Raw genomic sequence first — 15672 nt, 5'->3', positions numbered from 1 at the left:
AGTTCAATTAAGAGGACAGGTTGCACAAACATGGCTTGTATTCCCTTGAGTTTAGAAGGTTGAGGGGGTGATCTGATCGAGGTTTTTAAAATGTAAAAAAGGTGTTGATAGGGTTCATACAAAGAACCTATTTAATCTGATGGGAAAATCAAGGGGATATAATCTTAAAATTAGAGCTGGGCTAATTAGGAGTGAAATCAGAAAGCACTTTTTCATAAAAAGTCTAGTGGCCATCTGGAACACTCTACCCCCCAAAGGCTATGGATCGATTGAAATTTCCAAGAATGAGATGTATGGATTTTTGTTAGGTAAGTGTATCAGGAGATATGGAGCAAAGGCTGGTAAATGGAGTTGAGGTACAGATCAGCTTTGATCTATATGAATGGTGGGACAGGCTCGAGGGGGTGAATGGCCTCCTCCTGTCCCTATGAATCCCATCCTGGCAAGGCGTGAAATTGAATTTAATAAATCCGATAATTTGTGGGTCAGCACCAGATAAAGTGATCACGAAGCTTTCGGATTGTCGTAAAATTCCAACAGGTTTACTAATGTCCTTCAGGGAGGGGAACCTGTTGTCCTTACCTGGTCTGGTCTACACCTGACTCCATTCCCATACTAGGTGGGTGACTCTTAATGCTCTCAGCTCCAGCGTCACCACATCCAGAGAACAGGAGAAATGGCAGCTGCACCAGCGTTCAGCACCGCGTCAGCCCACTGGGTACAGGTGGGCGGACGCACCTGGCATCATGGGCAAGGCAGAGGAGGGGCCGACCCAGGGCACTTCACAGGAGCGTAATCAGACACACAATGACACTGAGCCAAAGGAGGAGATATTAGGACAGGTGACCAAACACTTGGTCAAAGAGGTAGGTTTTAAGGAGGAGGGGGGGTGGAGGGGCGGCAAGGTTTAGGAAGGAAATACCAGAGCTTAGGGTTTAGGCAGCTAAAGGCACGGTCGCCAATGGTGGAGCGATTAAAATCGGGGATGTGCAAGAGGGCAGAGTTGGAGGAGCACAGAGATCTCGGAGGGTTGTAGGGCTGGAGGAGGTCACAGAGATAGGGAGGGGTGAGGACATGGAAGGATTTGAACGCAAAGATGAGAATTTTAAAATCGAGGCGTTCCTGGACCGGTCAGCGAGCACAGGGGTGAAGGGGACTTGGCGCGAGTTAGGATACAGGAAGCAGAGTTTTGGATGAGCTCAAGTTTATGGAGGGTGGAAGATGGGAGGCCGGCCAGGAGAGCATTGGAATAGTCGAATCTAGAGGTAACAAAGGCATGGATGAGGGTTCCAGCAACAGATGAGCTGAGGCAGGGGCGGAGACAAGCGATGTTACGGAGGTGGATGTAGGCGGTCTTGGTGATGGAGAGGATGTGTGGTCGGAAGCTCATCTCAGGGTCAAATAGGACACCAAGGTTGAGAACGGTCTGGTTCAGCCTCAGACAGTGGCACGGGAGAGGGATGGAGACGGTGGCTAGGGAACAGAGTTTGTGGTGGGGAACAAAGACAACGGCTTCGGTCTTCCCAGTATTTAGTTGGAGGAAATTTTTTGCTCATCCGGTACTGGATATTGGACAAGCAGTGTGACAAATCAGAGGCAGCAGAGAGTTCGAGGGAGGTGGTGGTGAGGTAGAGCTGGGTGTCGTCAGCGGACATGTGGAACTTGACGTTGTGTTTTCGGATTATGTCGCCGAGGGGCAGCATGTAGATGAGAAATAGGAAGGGGCCAAGGATAGATCTTTGGGGGACTCCAGAGGTAATGGTGCGGGAGTGGGAAGAGAAGCCATTGCAGGTGATTCCCTGGCTACGACTGGACAGATAAGAATGGAACTAGGCGAGGCAGTCCCACCCAGCTGGACGACGGAGGAGAGGCGTTGGAGGAGGATGGTGTGGTCAACGTGTCATAGGCTGCAGACAGGTCGAGCAGGATGAGGAGAGATAGTTTACCATCATCACAGTCACACAGGATGTCATTTGTGACTTTGATAGGGGCTGTTTCAGTACTGTGGCAGGGGCGGAAACCTGATTGGAGGAATTCAGACATGGAGTTGTAGGAAAGATGGGCACGGTGAAGGAAGAGTTAAATATTAATTAAATATTTTGCATGGTTTGTACAAACGATGGTGGGAGTAAAAGAGGTGGATGTCGAACAATCGTGAGAAAAGGAATTAGTTTTGAAAAAATTCGCACAACTTGAGGTTATTCAAAGGAGTCAGGCAGGAGAAGGCAAAATATTTCAATCCTCAGATCTTTACATTGTGCCAGGGACCGGAGAGTATCTGATGAAACAAGGGAGAGGAGAATAAACCATGTAACCATGGGGGAGGGGGGGGTCTCTTGGAATCAATCATTTGAGATCAAATTGGTGAACATTTAGAAAAGCTTGGGTGGATCAAGGTCAGATTTGTTAAAGGTGAGTTGTATTTGACAAATTTAAGAGGTTTTCTTTGAAGAAAACTGGGTGAAAGGAAGGCAGTAAATGTAAGGCATGTAGATTTCCAGGTGTTCGATAATATGTCTTACAGGGGACTTGTTACAAAAATTCTGGCATATGGTGTTGGTGTTTTTGATGTGTGGGGGGAGGGGGGAAATGGGGGAGAGGCAGCAGTGGCATCTGTACCTCGATCTCAGAGATACAGAAGTCCACATAGTCCTCACACTTGGCAGTGGGGTGGGGGTAAGAGATGTGTCATGGAGAGATGGAGTCCGCCATAGTCCTTACCCAGTGGATCATTGGCGCCTTCACTCTTTCCATCCCAGCGCTCTGGAAACACCGGCCCCAAACGACGTCCACCAGCTCCTTCTGAAGCGTCCTCGGAAGCGGAGCAAGCGGGAGCTCGCGTTTCACGCCGGGACCGGTCCCAGCCGGGACACGGATCAGACTCGCTCTGGGACGGGTGACTTTCCCGGTAGAATTTCGCCTGGCGCCTTCCGTCTCCGTGCTCCGTGGGAGCGTCGTGGGACTCAGAGCCAGGGCAGCCATCCCTCCAGCCATCGCTGTCCGAATTTCCCTGGGAATCATAGATGTCGTCGAGATCGGGCGGCGGGAACTGCACATCATCGTCAGAACTGTACGGAAGGGGGAGTTGGTCGGGAAGCTTTGTGTCCACAGGTTCCGCGAGAGAAAGTCGATCCTGGGAAGGTGACAGACCACTTTGTGTCCAAGGGGAAGCCTCTGAGGGCAAAACACCTTCAGGTTTACACAAGGGCTCCAACGACGGGCTCTCATTTGGTTGTTGACTTGAGGGAGGCGGGACCTGGATGGGGGGAGAAACGGAACGGCATCGGCCACGTAATCCAGGACCGGGCTCCTCGTGGCTCGAGGCGGTGACCAGGCCCCCCTCCGGCGCGGTCCTCCCGGACTCATTGGCTTCCCTGGCTCTCCGCAGCCCGAGGGAATCGGCGCCCAGAGCAACCTCACCCAGCCAGCTGGCCGAGCGAACGGGAGACGGTGGCAGCTGGCGCTCGGGAGGGTTGGGTCTCGGTACGTCGCTGCAGCGGCTCGAAGCTCCAGCGGGATTGGCCACGCCTGGTGAACGCAGGGAGAGAAGGCACCCTCCACCGCTGAGCCGGGAAGAGCCAGAGGGTGCGGGATAGCTGGGCGCTGGCCTGCCTGCGGCTCTCTGCCCTCGGCTACCCGGGAAACCTCCCCCGTCGGCATCGTCCTCACTCTCGCTTTCCTCTTTAACAGCTATCATCAGCGTCTCCTCCTCCTCGCTGTCGTCTATGACGATCACGTGGTCGTCCGTATCTGGCCCCTCGGACTCCCGGCTCGGAGACGTGGCGGCCATTTGCTGAATGGTGTGAGCTGTCCTGTTGATGAATGCTCTGGTCAGCCCGGCTCTGTCCGGCGGGCTGCTCGTCCTCCTCCTCTTCACCGACAGTGCCTGCGGAGGGCTCGGGCTCCCGGCGCACGGCCAATCAGGGACAGAGCGCCTGCCACGGCCGCCAGATTCCTCCTCCCGAGGAACGTCCCGGTCAGATCCTGGTGCTGACTGGCGTAGGGGGACTCTCCGTTCCGCGGGACTATGCATCGAAGCAGGCTGGGTCTCCATGAGGAGGGGGGAAACGCAGTGAAGAACCTCGGGAAATCGGTGGGCCGGTAACGCAGCGTAATCATCGTCTCTGGCCTGGCGCTGCAGCACAGGGCTACTGTCAGAGTCACTGTCCATACAATCAGCTGGAGAGGACACTTCCTTCAACATCACATCTTCAGCAAAAATACAGCGAGGAAGGGAAGGGAACAAAATTAAATTGATTTCCCCAGAGTTTAACACTGTACAGGCCGGTCTGGTTTAAGACTGACTGGTAACATAGAATCGTATAGCACAAAAGACCATTCGGCCAATCGTGCCTGTGCTGGCTCTTTGAAAGAGCTATCCAATTAATCCCATGCCCCTGCTCTTTTCTCATAGCCCTGCAAATTTTTCCTTTTCAAGTATTTATCCAATTCCCTTTTTGAAAGTTACTATTGAATCTGCTTCCACCACCCGTTCAGGCAGTGAATTCCTATTCGTAACAACTCGCTGCATAAATAAATGTTTCCTCATGTCACCTCTGGTTCTTTTGCTCATTACCTTAAATCTGCGTCCTCACCTGTTGTTTTAAAAACAAGTTACAATCTCATCCAGAGCAGCTGAACCAGAAGTAATTTTATTAGATTTTCTTTCATTCATTCTTGGCATGTTCCATCCCTAGTTGCCCTGAGAAGGTGGTGATACAACTCAGTGACTTGCTAGGCCACTTCAGAGGGCAGTTAAGAGACCTTGGTGTGAGACTGGAGACACAAAGGTCCAGACCGGGTAAGGACGACAGGTGTCCTTCCCTAAAGGACATTAGTGAACCAGTTGGGTTTTTAAGACAATCTGACAGCTTCATGGTCACTTTTACTGATACTGGCTTTTTATTTCCAGATTTTTCTCCAAACTGTATTGTGAGGAATGGAATGATTGTTTGGAGAGCCCATAGAAAGTAATCACAACCTATCAAAGTGCTTCACACGCTGTGTGACTCTAGGCATGGTGATTATCATTTAGGCCACTCTGCCTCAGCAAGATCCCACAAACAGCAGAGATGAACAGCAGGTTAGTCTGTTTATAGTGATGTTGGTTGAGGGATAAATATTGGCCAGAACTCCCCTGCTCTTCTTCGAAATAGTGCCATGGGATCTTTTACATCCACGAGAGGACAGTCGGGGCCTTGGTTTAATGTCTCATCTGAAAGACGGCACTTCAGACAGTGCAGTACTGGGAGTGTCAGCCTGGATTACAGGGCTAGAGACTCCGGAGTGGGGCTTGAACCTACGACCTACCAACAGAATTGGGAAACATGGGCAAAAAAAAACTGCAGATTTTGCTAAATATCTCAAGCTGCACAGATTCTGGTCTGTGAGCGGTCACACTTCAAGCAAAAATCCAGAAACAACTGAGGCCTGACCAGTGACTTAGTCAGCCATGGCTCATACTCGCCTCCGAGACTTGGCAGGGGGACGCCTGGGGGGAGAAGAGGAGGGGGACCGGGCTGGGGGTGGGGGGATGGGAAGAAAGAGACCAACTGGGTGGAGGGTGGGGGGGGGGGAAAAAAGAGAGACCGGGCAGAGGGACAGAAGGGGAGACGGGACAGGGGGAGGGACAGAGAGTACGCAAAAGGAGGGACTGAAAACTCCTACAGATAAAACTCACACACTGATATCCTGGGGTCCTAGGATGGCTCCTGGACTTTATGTTAAACCCTCTCCATCGTTAAATTTTAACCTTTTTCTCTCCTCCCCGCCCAGCTTGTAAACCCAAGCATGGCGTCCGCTGATCACCACTTTCCGATGCTACGAATCTCTTCACCCTCACCATGGCCTGCGCTGTGAACCACGGCCCCTCAATAACCCAATTAGCAAAAATAAAAACAGCCCTTACCTGAGCTTATTTGGTTCGTTACTTCAATTGTTGTCTCTCTGTTCGCTGCCGTCTCTTCCAGAGACCCAGTAAAGAAATCAGTGGGAGGTCTCCCGCTCTCCCCTTCGACATTTAACCCACCCAGGTGCCCACAACCTCTGTGCGTTAAGGAATACTCCAGCATTTTCAGGTGCGGTTTCTCCTCTGCTCCGGTTTGAGTTTCCTGATCGATGACTTCTCTTTCAACGCGCAGATCGCACGTCCACACCAGCTCGGAGCTCTCCCTCGGGACCAGATCCGTGGCTTCGACCTCCGCAGGGCTCCTCCCGGCGCTCCTTCTCTCGAGCTCGGAGCTCTCCCTGGGGACCAGATCCTTGGCTTCGACTTCCCCAGGGCCCCTTCTCTCGAGCCGTTCAACCTTGAATTCGGGCGATGGGCTGGAGGAGAGTGTCTCATGGAAGGACTCACCGACGAAGCAAGCCTCGCTCTCCTCCCCAGCAGCGGTGTTACCCAGCAACCTCTCGCGCTGCTCGTCGCAAACCTGTGGCGTGCCCGACTGGCGGCTCGACAGTACCGCCGCTGTGCCGGAGTCTTCCTGCGGGCGGGGAGACGGGGAGGATAAGCGGCAGGTGGAACACTCTCCCTCCAGCTTCCAATCAGAGCCGTCTCTGAAACTCGACACGGGTTCAGCCCGGCTGCGGGGAGCTCGGAGAAGAGCAGCGGAACTTCCCCGTTCCGCGCCGTTGGACGGGAGACACTGCGGTTCAACGGCAAGTCCTGGAGATGGAGCATCTGAGCCGCCACCTCTTCCAGCATTCGGAAGTCTCCCACACACCTCATCGTCGCTACGATGCAGATTGCGGTGATCAGGACGTAACTGTTCTGCTGGGCTAAGGCCTGCCATTCCACAAAGGTCCCCAGAGAGACTGGATGGAGAATTGTCCTCGCTCGCAGCAGGTGAAGGTGGTGACACATCTGAATAGGCTCTGCCATGGTGGTGGATTCCCACCGCTCTAGCATCACCACTGGCCAAATCAATAGGCCCACCAGTTGGAGAGGAGGAACATCTCAAATCGGTCTCGGGCTCTCCACCATACTCCACAAGGGCAGAGCTAAACGGCTTCAGAGATCCACCAGAGGATTCTGGTGGCCCCAATAATCCATCCTCACTTCCATTGCAGGCAGGCTCCTCCAATCCATCAGCACTACTGGGAGACCCCTTCACTTCCACACTCCAGCACTCAACATATCCATCATCCTCTAACCCCTCCTGGGAGTCAATGCTGGAAGATGGCTGGGGAAGGGACGATGGCTCCTCTGTCGTCACATGTGCGCAGGGAGCCTCACCCGTCTCTGGGGAAGTCCCTGTATCCACAGTAAGGCAGAAGGAAGGAACAGAACCATCACCTTCCAGTAACGCTGAGCTCTCTTGAGCCCGAACGTGGTCTCCTTGGGCGTCATCTGTGGTTTCACCAAACTGGGGAGACCTCCTGGAGTCAGAAGTGATCATTTGCCAGGTGTCGCCCCAGCTACTTTCTCGGATGGTCCCCATTTTCACGGCAGCTTTCCTGTCCCCCTCCTGGGGAGCAGATGTTTCAGAATCACCGATCGCTCGATCAAGCTGACTCACCTCATCGAAGGGGACACGGAGAGAGGGTTCTGCTGCAGTAGAAATGGGGGTACCATCAGGAAGACGTTTATAGTCATACCCTCGGCCAATAAAACAACTGCTCCCTTGCTGCACTTCCCGTCCCTCAGAAACTTCCAGACACGTGGAATCATTTTCTTCCCTCGGCTCTTGCCCAAGTTCTGAATTCTCGGACGTGCAACACTGAACAGCAGTGGAGGCCATCTCAATCTCCATGTTCTGCCGCAACTCATCAACGGCCTCAGGCTCTCGTTCAGCCGCTTGAGTTTTAAAGAACTCTTTGACTATTCTTGCCACTTCAGCCCGTCTGTTCACTGCCATCACTTTGCTCAGAACTTGACACCCTCGAGGGGCTTGGTGCTCTGCAAAGAACTGTCGAACCAGCTTGCCAACAAACCGGGCCCGATACTGTCTCAGTCCTTTGTAGAAGGACAGAAGGCTCAAGCTCAGCCCCTGGCCTGGTAGAAGCTCACCTGCTCCAGTTTTAGGAGATGTACAAGCTCTTTTGCTGGCTCCTGCGTCTGTAGAATTTGAAGCAGACGCCTCTTCTACTTGACAAGGTCTCTTCAATGCTCGAGGAACAAGTCTTTGAGGGCCGTTTAACTTCCTGCTGCTTGCAATTTCTTCTCTCTCTGATTCAGACTCTGAAAGTTGTAGGTTCAGATACTCGGGACTTGAGGAGACAATCATTGAGTCAACGTCAAGTCCTGTCTCTGCATTATGTAGATCAGCAGCTTCCATCCCAGACAAATCTGTGCTTCCCCCAGTGCCATCGTGCCACTTTTGCATCGGGCCCAATTCCACATCTAGCCAACCAGTGTGTGCAGACTGAGGTTTGGGTCTGTCACCTAGATGCTTCTGTGACTCAGTGATCTGAGCCATGTCCGATGGTTCTGGGAGCTGAGGTCCGCCTCCTTCACTGAGGGAGTTGGGTCGAATGACATTATCCTCCAGATGGACCTGTCCGAATTCACTAATGGCCACATTCTCAGCTTCCAGTCCAAGCCCTGCTTTTGTTGGCGAACATCTTCCCAACGTAGCTTCATTTATAAATCGCTGTTCGAGGTCTTTGCTCAAGTCTCTCCGCTCAGTTGTTTTGGAGGCAAGGTTGGGGCAATATGGTTGTGTCATCACCATTCCATTTCCAACACTACTCGAAGTTTGGGCAACTAACTCAATGGGTACACTCACTCCCTTCTCCTCCCACAGAGTCACTTCCCTGGCTTCTGCGTCCCCTTTCCGTTCTGTGGAGTGTTCCTCCACAAAACCTAGAGGCTCTCCTTCAGCTCCCTTGGGGAATCTTAATTGTTCCTCAAGATGGTCAGGGTCCCTCAGCATCGGAGCTGAACTTGAGTTGTGATCTTTCACTGACCGTTGACCCTTTAACTGAGGGTCATCAGTAGGCTCTTCAACTGAGACAGGCACCTCCTTAGAGAGAGCTTTCAGAGGGGATGCGTCTTGCGGGAGCCTCTCATCCTCACGTACATGTTTGTTGGGTTTCACAGGTACTGATGTCCGCCCCAGATCACCTTCGTTTCCAATGGCTGGCTCGACAACACTGAAGTCTATCTTTCTTGGAATTGAACGGTGCCTTGAAGTGGGCTGAATGAGTTCGGCATCGAAGGTCCCTGGCTCACTCACTTCATCAGTCTCAATGCTCAATTCCTCTTCACCCTCTGGAGCACCGACTTCACTCACCTTTGGGCTACATGGCACCTGTATGCAAATGAGCTGTACTTCGCTACAAGCATCATCATTAGCATCGATTCGGTCAGTTAGCTCATTGCTGCCTGTTGTCCCACATGGCATGCCATCAGCAAACGCATCCTGGCTCCAGACAGACCCCTCAATGTCTCCCTGCGCTGCCCCATGTGAAGAACCCAGTCGTTCAGATAACTCGGCACCGGTAGTCCAGTTAAATCCTTCCGCCAAGTCCTCGCTCCGCAAACCGTCCCTCCTCTCAGCTTCTAAAGCCGTGGGCTTTTCAAAGGCCAACCGTGGCATGACTAACCGAGGATTCGGCTGCTTTGTACCGGGACTGTGAGATGCCATAGGCAGCTCCAAATCCTTCGCCCTTATCCCGACTGGGCATGGTTCTGCTCGGAGCTTCAGTGCCAGGGAGTGCGATGGTCCTGCAGACCCATTGGGGGTTTTAGATCTCTCCACCTCCTCGGGCATTTCATCCGCAAGACCCTTCTTTTCAGAGGATACAGGAGCAGATTTTTCTCCAGCGCAAAGCGGTGTCTGATCGACTCTTTCTGAGTCACCATTAGCTTCTTGCACAGAGGACTCAACATTAGTAAAGGACGGGTCCTGCAGGGGCTGTGGACCAGTAAAGGAGGCGGCTGGAACACCACTCTCCTTTAGGCTAGCTGGCACCTGTGTGCAGATGTGACTTACTTCGGTTTGCATTACGCACATGTCGCTACAGACATCATCGTCATCATCACGGTCAGTCAGCTCACTGCTTTCCATTGGCCCACATGTTGCCGCATCACCAAACACATCATCAGTCTGAACGGACCCTTCACCGACTTCCTGCTCTGCCCCAAGAGATGAATCCAGAAATCCAAATAACTCAGCACCAGACGTCGTGTTAAATGCTTCCACCGAGAGCTCGCCCTGCAAGGAGGAACATTCCAAGTGCCTAATCTGTGTGTTACCATGTCTTAGCATTAATTCTTCAGACACATTTTCTTCTTCATTCTGCTCTTCACCCGAGGATAGCCCTGGGGCGATATCCTCTTGGAGTTTTGTCGTCTGGGGATCGGAGGCGATGGGCTCTGCAGGTCCATCTTCAACAAATCCCCCCTCCCACGCACCTGCAGTGTTCACCTTTCCCGAGGGATCTAAAGGGAATTGAGAATTCGCATTTAAGCCGATCTCTTTCACCTTGGCGCCGCCCTGTGGTAATTCTGCCACTTCAATGCCGCCGGCCATGCTCTGTTCTAACTGGTTGACCCCTGCTGCAGCCAAACACCTTGGTTGGTCACTTGGGGCTGGTTCTTGATGATTTGCCCCACTCAACTCCAACTCTCCCTCAAACGCGACGCCCAAGAGCTGCCGATCTTCACGGGCCAGGAGCCGAGTGCTGAGACCGGAGGGAGTTACGTTCCCAGGCCAGTCAGCGACAGACTGAACCTCGGAATCAACGGGCCACTTTGCATTGAAGCGGGAGTTGTTTACCGACACACCCTCCTCGGATGGAGGCCTCTCGGCAGCATTTCCGGTAGCGGGAGCTTCATCCAGAAGGATTTCAGCATCGAATTGGACCTGATTACATCGGGAATCGTCTCCATCTCCACGGTTGGCAGCAGAAGGGTGAACTCTCTTTCCGGAACAATCTTCTGCGGAAGCAGCGGGACCGTGCAAGGCGGGAAAGATGTCGGCTCCTTCCCGAGAGCTGCTAAATTCATCCTCAACCTCTGCGACATTTTCACTTGCGTGGTCCCTCCCAGGACGTGGCAGAGTTGCTGGCTTATGGTCGTAGCCATGCCGGGCATCGCCTGCGGTCAGGCAGGGCAGTGGGACGGTTCCCACCAGAGAAGCCGGGCTTCCTTCACACTCTGCTGCATTGGCCTGACCAGAGGCAGGCGGTGGCGTTGACAGTAAATTGAAGTCTTCAGTGTCCAGCATATTCAGAGGGCGATGTTGGTTCTTTGACCATTTGCTGCCTCCCACTTCTGTTGTCTCGGATCTACTGTTCTCCATCAGCGAGGTCACTCCTGGTCCAACAGCTACATAATCATTGGATGAATGGATTTTCATCTGGTCTTCACCAACAGAATCCCCACTTGGCTCCGATTTATCTGTGGCGGTGCTGGAGGTGAAACCATGGCCTGGCACACCCAACAGATCACCAGCTCCAGACTGTATGTTGGCTGCTGAATACCCAGAGATCAGGTGTCCCTCCCCTACTAGGCTGCCATCCAGCCCCAACTGATCCCCCCCAGCATCAGCCTTTGCCAGAGGTTTCTCCGCCGCACCGTGACCCACCGGGGGCCTCTCTGCATCGGACCAATCTAGAACCTCACCCTCACTCCTGACTGGAGTACCGGAGAGGGGACTCCCTGGGCCTCCCAACCTTGCTACGCACCGCAGGTTCTCTTCGCTTTCCGAGCTCGCTGTTGCGCTGTTCAAGACTCGAATTCCACGCGGAGGCCCGTCTGCGGCCGAGCACCCGCGGCTGTCGACAGTCTCTCCCTCTGCCACGTTGTTCAGGCTCTCTGTCTGTGCAGGTCGGCTCAGAGTATCACCAGGACTGGTCCCCGGTGTGACAGTGGTGAGGGACTCATGCCAGGGTGCCCCTGTGACCCAAGTGCAAGCCTCCACAGGCGTGCGACTGGCCCAACACTCTTGTGCTACAGGCGTGTCAATGACTTTCAATTTTACAAGAGCACCAGTTGGATCTCCAGCTTCTGTCCATGGCCCAATTCCTTCACCTTTGTCCTCCCTTATGACGCAGAGTTCACCACGGGTGTCTGTCACGGCTGGACGCTCTGGCGACGGTCTCTCTTCCACCTCTTCTTCACTGAGACGGGTTTTAGGATCGGCGGAGGCAGCGATGGAGTCACACGACGCGTTAGCAGCTGAGACACATTCGCTGGTCAGCTCCAGCTTGGGGGGCGCCGTCAATCTGCCAGCGAACACATCCTGCCCTGGCTTCACCGTGCGTTTAATAACGGGAAGGACTTCAGTCTGAGCTGGCTGGTGTGATACAGCCATATCGGTAACGTCACACTCTAAGCCAATTGGTGACTCATTGGTTTCTGAATCTGGTGAATGGATAATAATTTCCACAGGTGTTAGATTGACGTTGGCTGAATCGGAGGCCACGAGCGCAGTCCCATCTGTGCACTCTGGCGTTGGGTCAACATCCATATCCTCATCCTTTCCAATTTGATCTCCAACCTCCACGGCATCAACTCTGGAACCGAGTGTGACAGAACTCTCCATGATATCAGAGCCTGCTCCTTCACCATAGAGGCAATCTTCCTTCATCTTCACATTACTCACAGCAAGTAAAGCCACAAACTGCCCTCCTGCTGGCTCGACATTGGGAACCTCAGATCCTTCGGGAATGTTGGGGAATTTTTTACATTCCAGGTGAGCTGGTTTACTGTCAGGTTTGAGATCTGCTACATCGCCGAGGGTGGGAGGTAAATCCTCTCTTGGGCCAAGTTCGTGCCTTTGGTCATCTGTTTCTACCCCTTTTTGGTCAGTCAAATTTCGTTCACCTTGGCCTTCCACGGCTTCTATTGAAGCAACAGCGACCCCCGGTTTGGAGGAATCGCCTGGAATATCCTTGTGCGTCTCGAAGCCCCCAAAGTCTCCGGTCACCTCTCCAAACATCGTGCGTGGATGTTCTCCCTCTGTGCGTTGGCTGGCCACACCGACTTCATTCAGAGGCAGCTCCTGCATTCCAGGTGGATCTCCCGGGAGAAGAGGAGACGACGACGACGACGAGCACAACTCTTCCACTTTGAGACACACCGGGTTTTTATCACCTGCGCTGGCTCCTCCAGGCAGCGGATCACCTGTGGTTGGACAAGCAGAAATTGGAAGGCTGCACACGATCACAGCTGTTTCGACGGCCAACATCGACCAGTCTTTGGTCTTTGGGGCATGGGCACAACAGTCAACGGAACCATCCAGCTCAAGACATTCAACCAAGTCCGTGTCGGAAGCCATCCCTGACCATTCTTCAGTGAGGGCTTGTCCATCTTCCTCCGGGTTTATACGTGTAGAAAGTCCATCTACAGACTGCTCTTGGACTTCCTGCTCATACGCAACTTCCAATTCTGCAAGAGAGCTTGCAGGTTCCACCGCTTCAGAGACAATCAAATTTCCTTCCTTTCCCCTCAGTTGTACGACCGTGCTTGGCATTTCGCCAGATGAAGAGTTGGCGGGAGTTTCCGTCGTCAAGCCAAGTGCATCGCCCATTTCCAGAAGGTGCAGGGTATCAAGGGCAGGCGCACAGTCACTCGAATCAAGATGTTCAGCTGTCGAGCTAGTATCAACGGGTGTTGGCTCCCCGGTGAGTGAACATTGAGGTCCCATCTTCACAGATGGAGAAAGTTCTTGCGCTACACGGTTACTCAAGAGGTCAGATTCTGTAACAGGACTCAGCCATTGTTCAGCTGCAGGAAAGGCTGGACTGTCTGCAGTAGACAAGCTGTCCACTGGAAGAGGCTCCACCATAGGTTGTACCTCTCGCTCATCGGCCAATCTCGGTTCATCTACGGCCCCCACAGTCTGAATGCAGTCTTTGCTCACATCAACAGCCATCTTATCTTCAGCGACGTCCATAGTAGGGTACATCGACTCTCCAATTGCAGTCAACCCTGGATCTATGGATCTGGGACTTGCGTCAACTGCGCCCAAGGGAAGCTCCCGCTCTGTGCAGTCAGAATCCACCAATAAACTCAATGGCTCTTCACGCAAATCCCCATTCTCTTCAATTCCCACAAATGCTGTTTTGCTGCTTTTAAGTCTGTCTTCAAAGATCAAATTGTGCACTGAAATATCTTCAGTCAGGCCAACATCCCTTGGCTTTTCATCAGGTTCCCTCAAAATCTCTGGAGTTCGGGCACAATCTGAATCCTCTTTAGAGGCAGAGATACCCTCAACAAGATCTTCACCTACCAAGCAAAGATCTCCCATGGAATCATGTCGTCTCTCCATCTGTAATGGTGGATCAGTTGTAAGAGTCTCATTCCTTGCAGCTTCCTCTTCATCCTTATTTTCAACATCTGACTGGGAAGAACAATTTGGCCATCGAGCAGCATTAGGATCGAATAAGTTGGAGGCCTTTGTCACGTCGCCCGCCTTGCTCTGCTCATGACTGCTGTCTTCGATTAGCAAGTGACACTGACTCAGCACCTCCTGCGCGTCAACTCGAGCAGAGTTCCTACAAGAGCCATTAATGGTGGGCACGGAATCTTCCAATATGTGGCCAGTGCCCTCGGTACCCTTGTCCGAAGCTGCTGGCACCTCCTCTGTAAAGGCACTATCTTGCACTGTGGGCTCAGTCACAATTTTCTCACTTCCACTCTTGTTGAAATGTCCAACCATTGCATCTACATCCATTCGGGACCCCCCACGCACAGTTGCTTTTTGCACACCTGTTACTGCCGCTGTCACGTTTGCCACAGAAGGTGCCCATTCCGTACCCATCGCCACCTCCTCTGCCTCAGGCTCCCCTGTGCTCAGAGAGCCGCCCTTCGCATCGCTCATTCGGGAGGTCTGGTTGCTGCCTGCACTGTTGCCATGGGCGCCACGTGCTGCGTTCCACACCCTACCACGTTCTCCCACAATGGTTGGCCGGGCCGACAGAAACCCATCAAGCGGACCCAACCCGCCTGGCAGCGCTGGCGATTCGGGGCTCGTTACCATGTCGACTTCACCTGCGTGGCAACAGGAGGCGGGCACGGCCACGTGCTCACATGCGGGCACGCTGGCAACCTCTGCCACCCCTGCTGCGAGACCGCCCACGAAACCGGAAGACGATTGTCCCTCCTGGCGTTGATTCAGGAACAGCCGGTGACGCGTCATGCCTGCGGCCTTGGACCTGCGCCTTTTGCCCGAGGCGGGCGGTCGCTTCGCGTGTGAAGCTTCTCCCCTGGATATAAGTCTCTCTGTGGGACTTTCGCCCAAAAGTCTGGCAGAACTCAGAGGGGTGGGAAGGCTCCACGGCCCCCGATTCGAGAGTGGGAGATGCGCCCTGTGCTCCGCTGTCCGGGAATCGAAGGACCCATCTGCTAAGGTGGACACCTCGGGACAGTCTGTCATTGTCACTGGCAGCGCTGAGAGAGTGTGGGATGCCCCAACTGGGGCTGCCACTGCAGATGTACCAGGACCTGCCGCATCAAAGCCTTGGCTTGTGGTGCCCTTCCGTTCAGGGCTAGGTTGACGATATGGAAGCCACGCCATCCTAGAAAGGGTGGACTCGGACCTCTCCAGAGTCAGGTGAGGAACGTCATCCACAGGCTGCAGCAGTCCCGGCAGGAACGCAGGGAACGCGCCCAAAAATAATCGAGGGGTGGGAAATCTTGGGCAAGGGACGGGCATGATCATCGAAGTCTGCATCTGGTAGAAAAACAAGTTATTGTTAATGGGGCTTGTGTCAAAGAGTCGC

At 53.3% G+C, this 15672-nt stretch overlaps 1 protein-coding gene across 1 annotated transcript in view; it reads right to left on the bottom strand.

The window, feature by feature from the left end:
* LOC137332571 (uncharacterized) overlaps nt 1–15672 on the bottom strand; it is a 101521-nt gene that overhangs the window by 65431 nt on the left and 20418 nt on the right. The window contains exons 6-7 of the mRNA XM_067996497.1: nt 5909–15623; nt 2722–4209 (exon numbers count right to left, since the gene is read on the bottom strand). Coding sequence (XP_067852598.1) covers nt 2722–4209; nt 5909–15623 — 11203 coding nt within the window. The remainder of the gene's footprint in view (nt 1–2721; nt 4210–5908; nt 15624–15672) is intronic.

Source organism: Heptranchias perlo, chromosome 2, assembly GCF_035084215.1.
Source record: "Heptranchias perlo isolate sHepPer1 chromosome 2, sHepPer1.hap1, whole genome shotgun sequence".
NCBI lineage: Eukaryota > Metazoa > Chordata > Chondrichthyes > Hexanchiformes > Hexanchidae > Heptranchias > Heptranchias perlo.
Note: the sequence above shows the minus strand (reverse complement) of the source record. Positions and strands in the feature narration are given on the sequence as shown.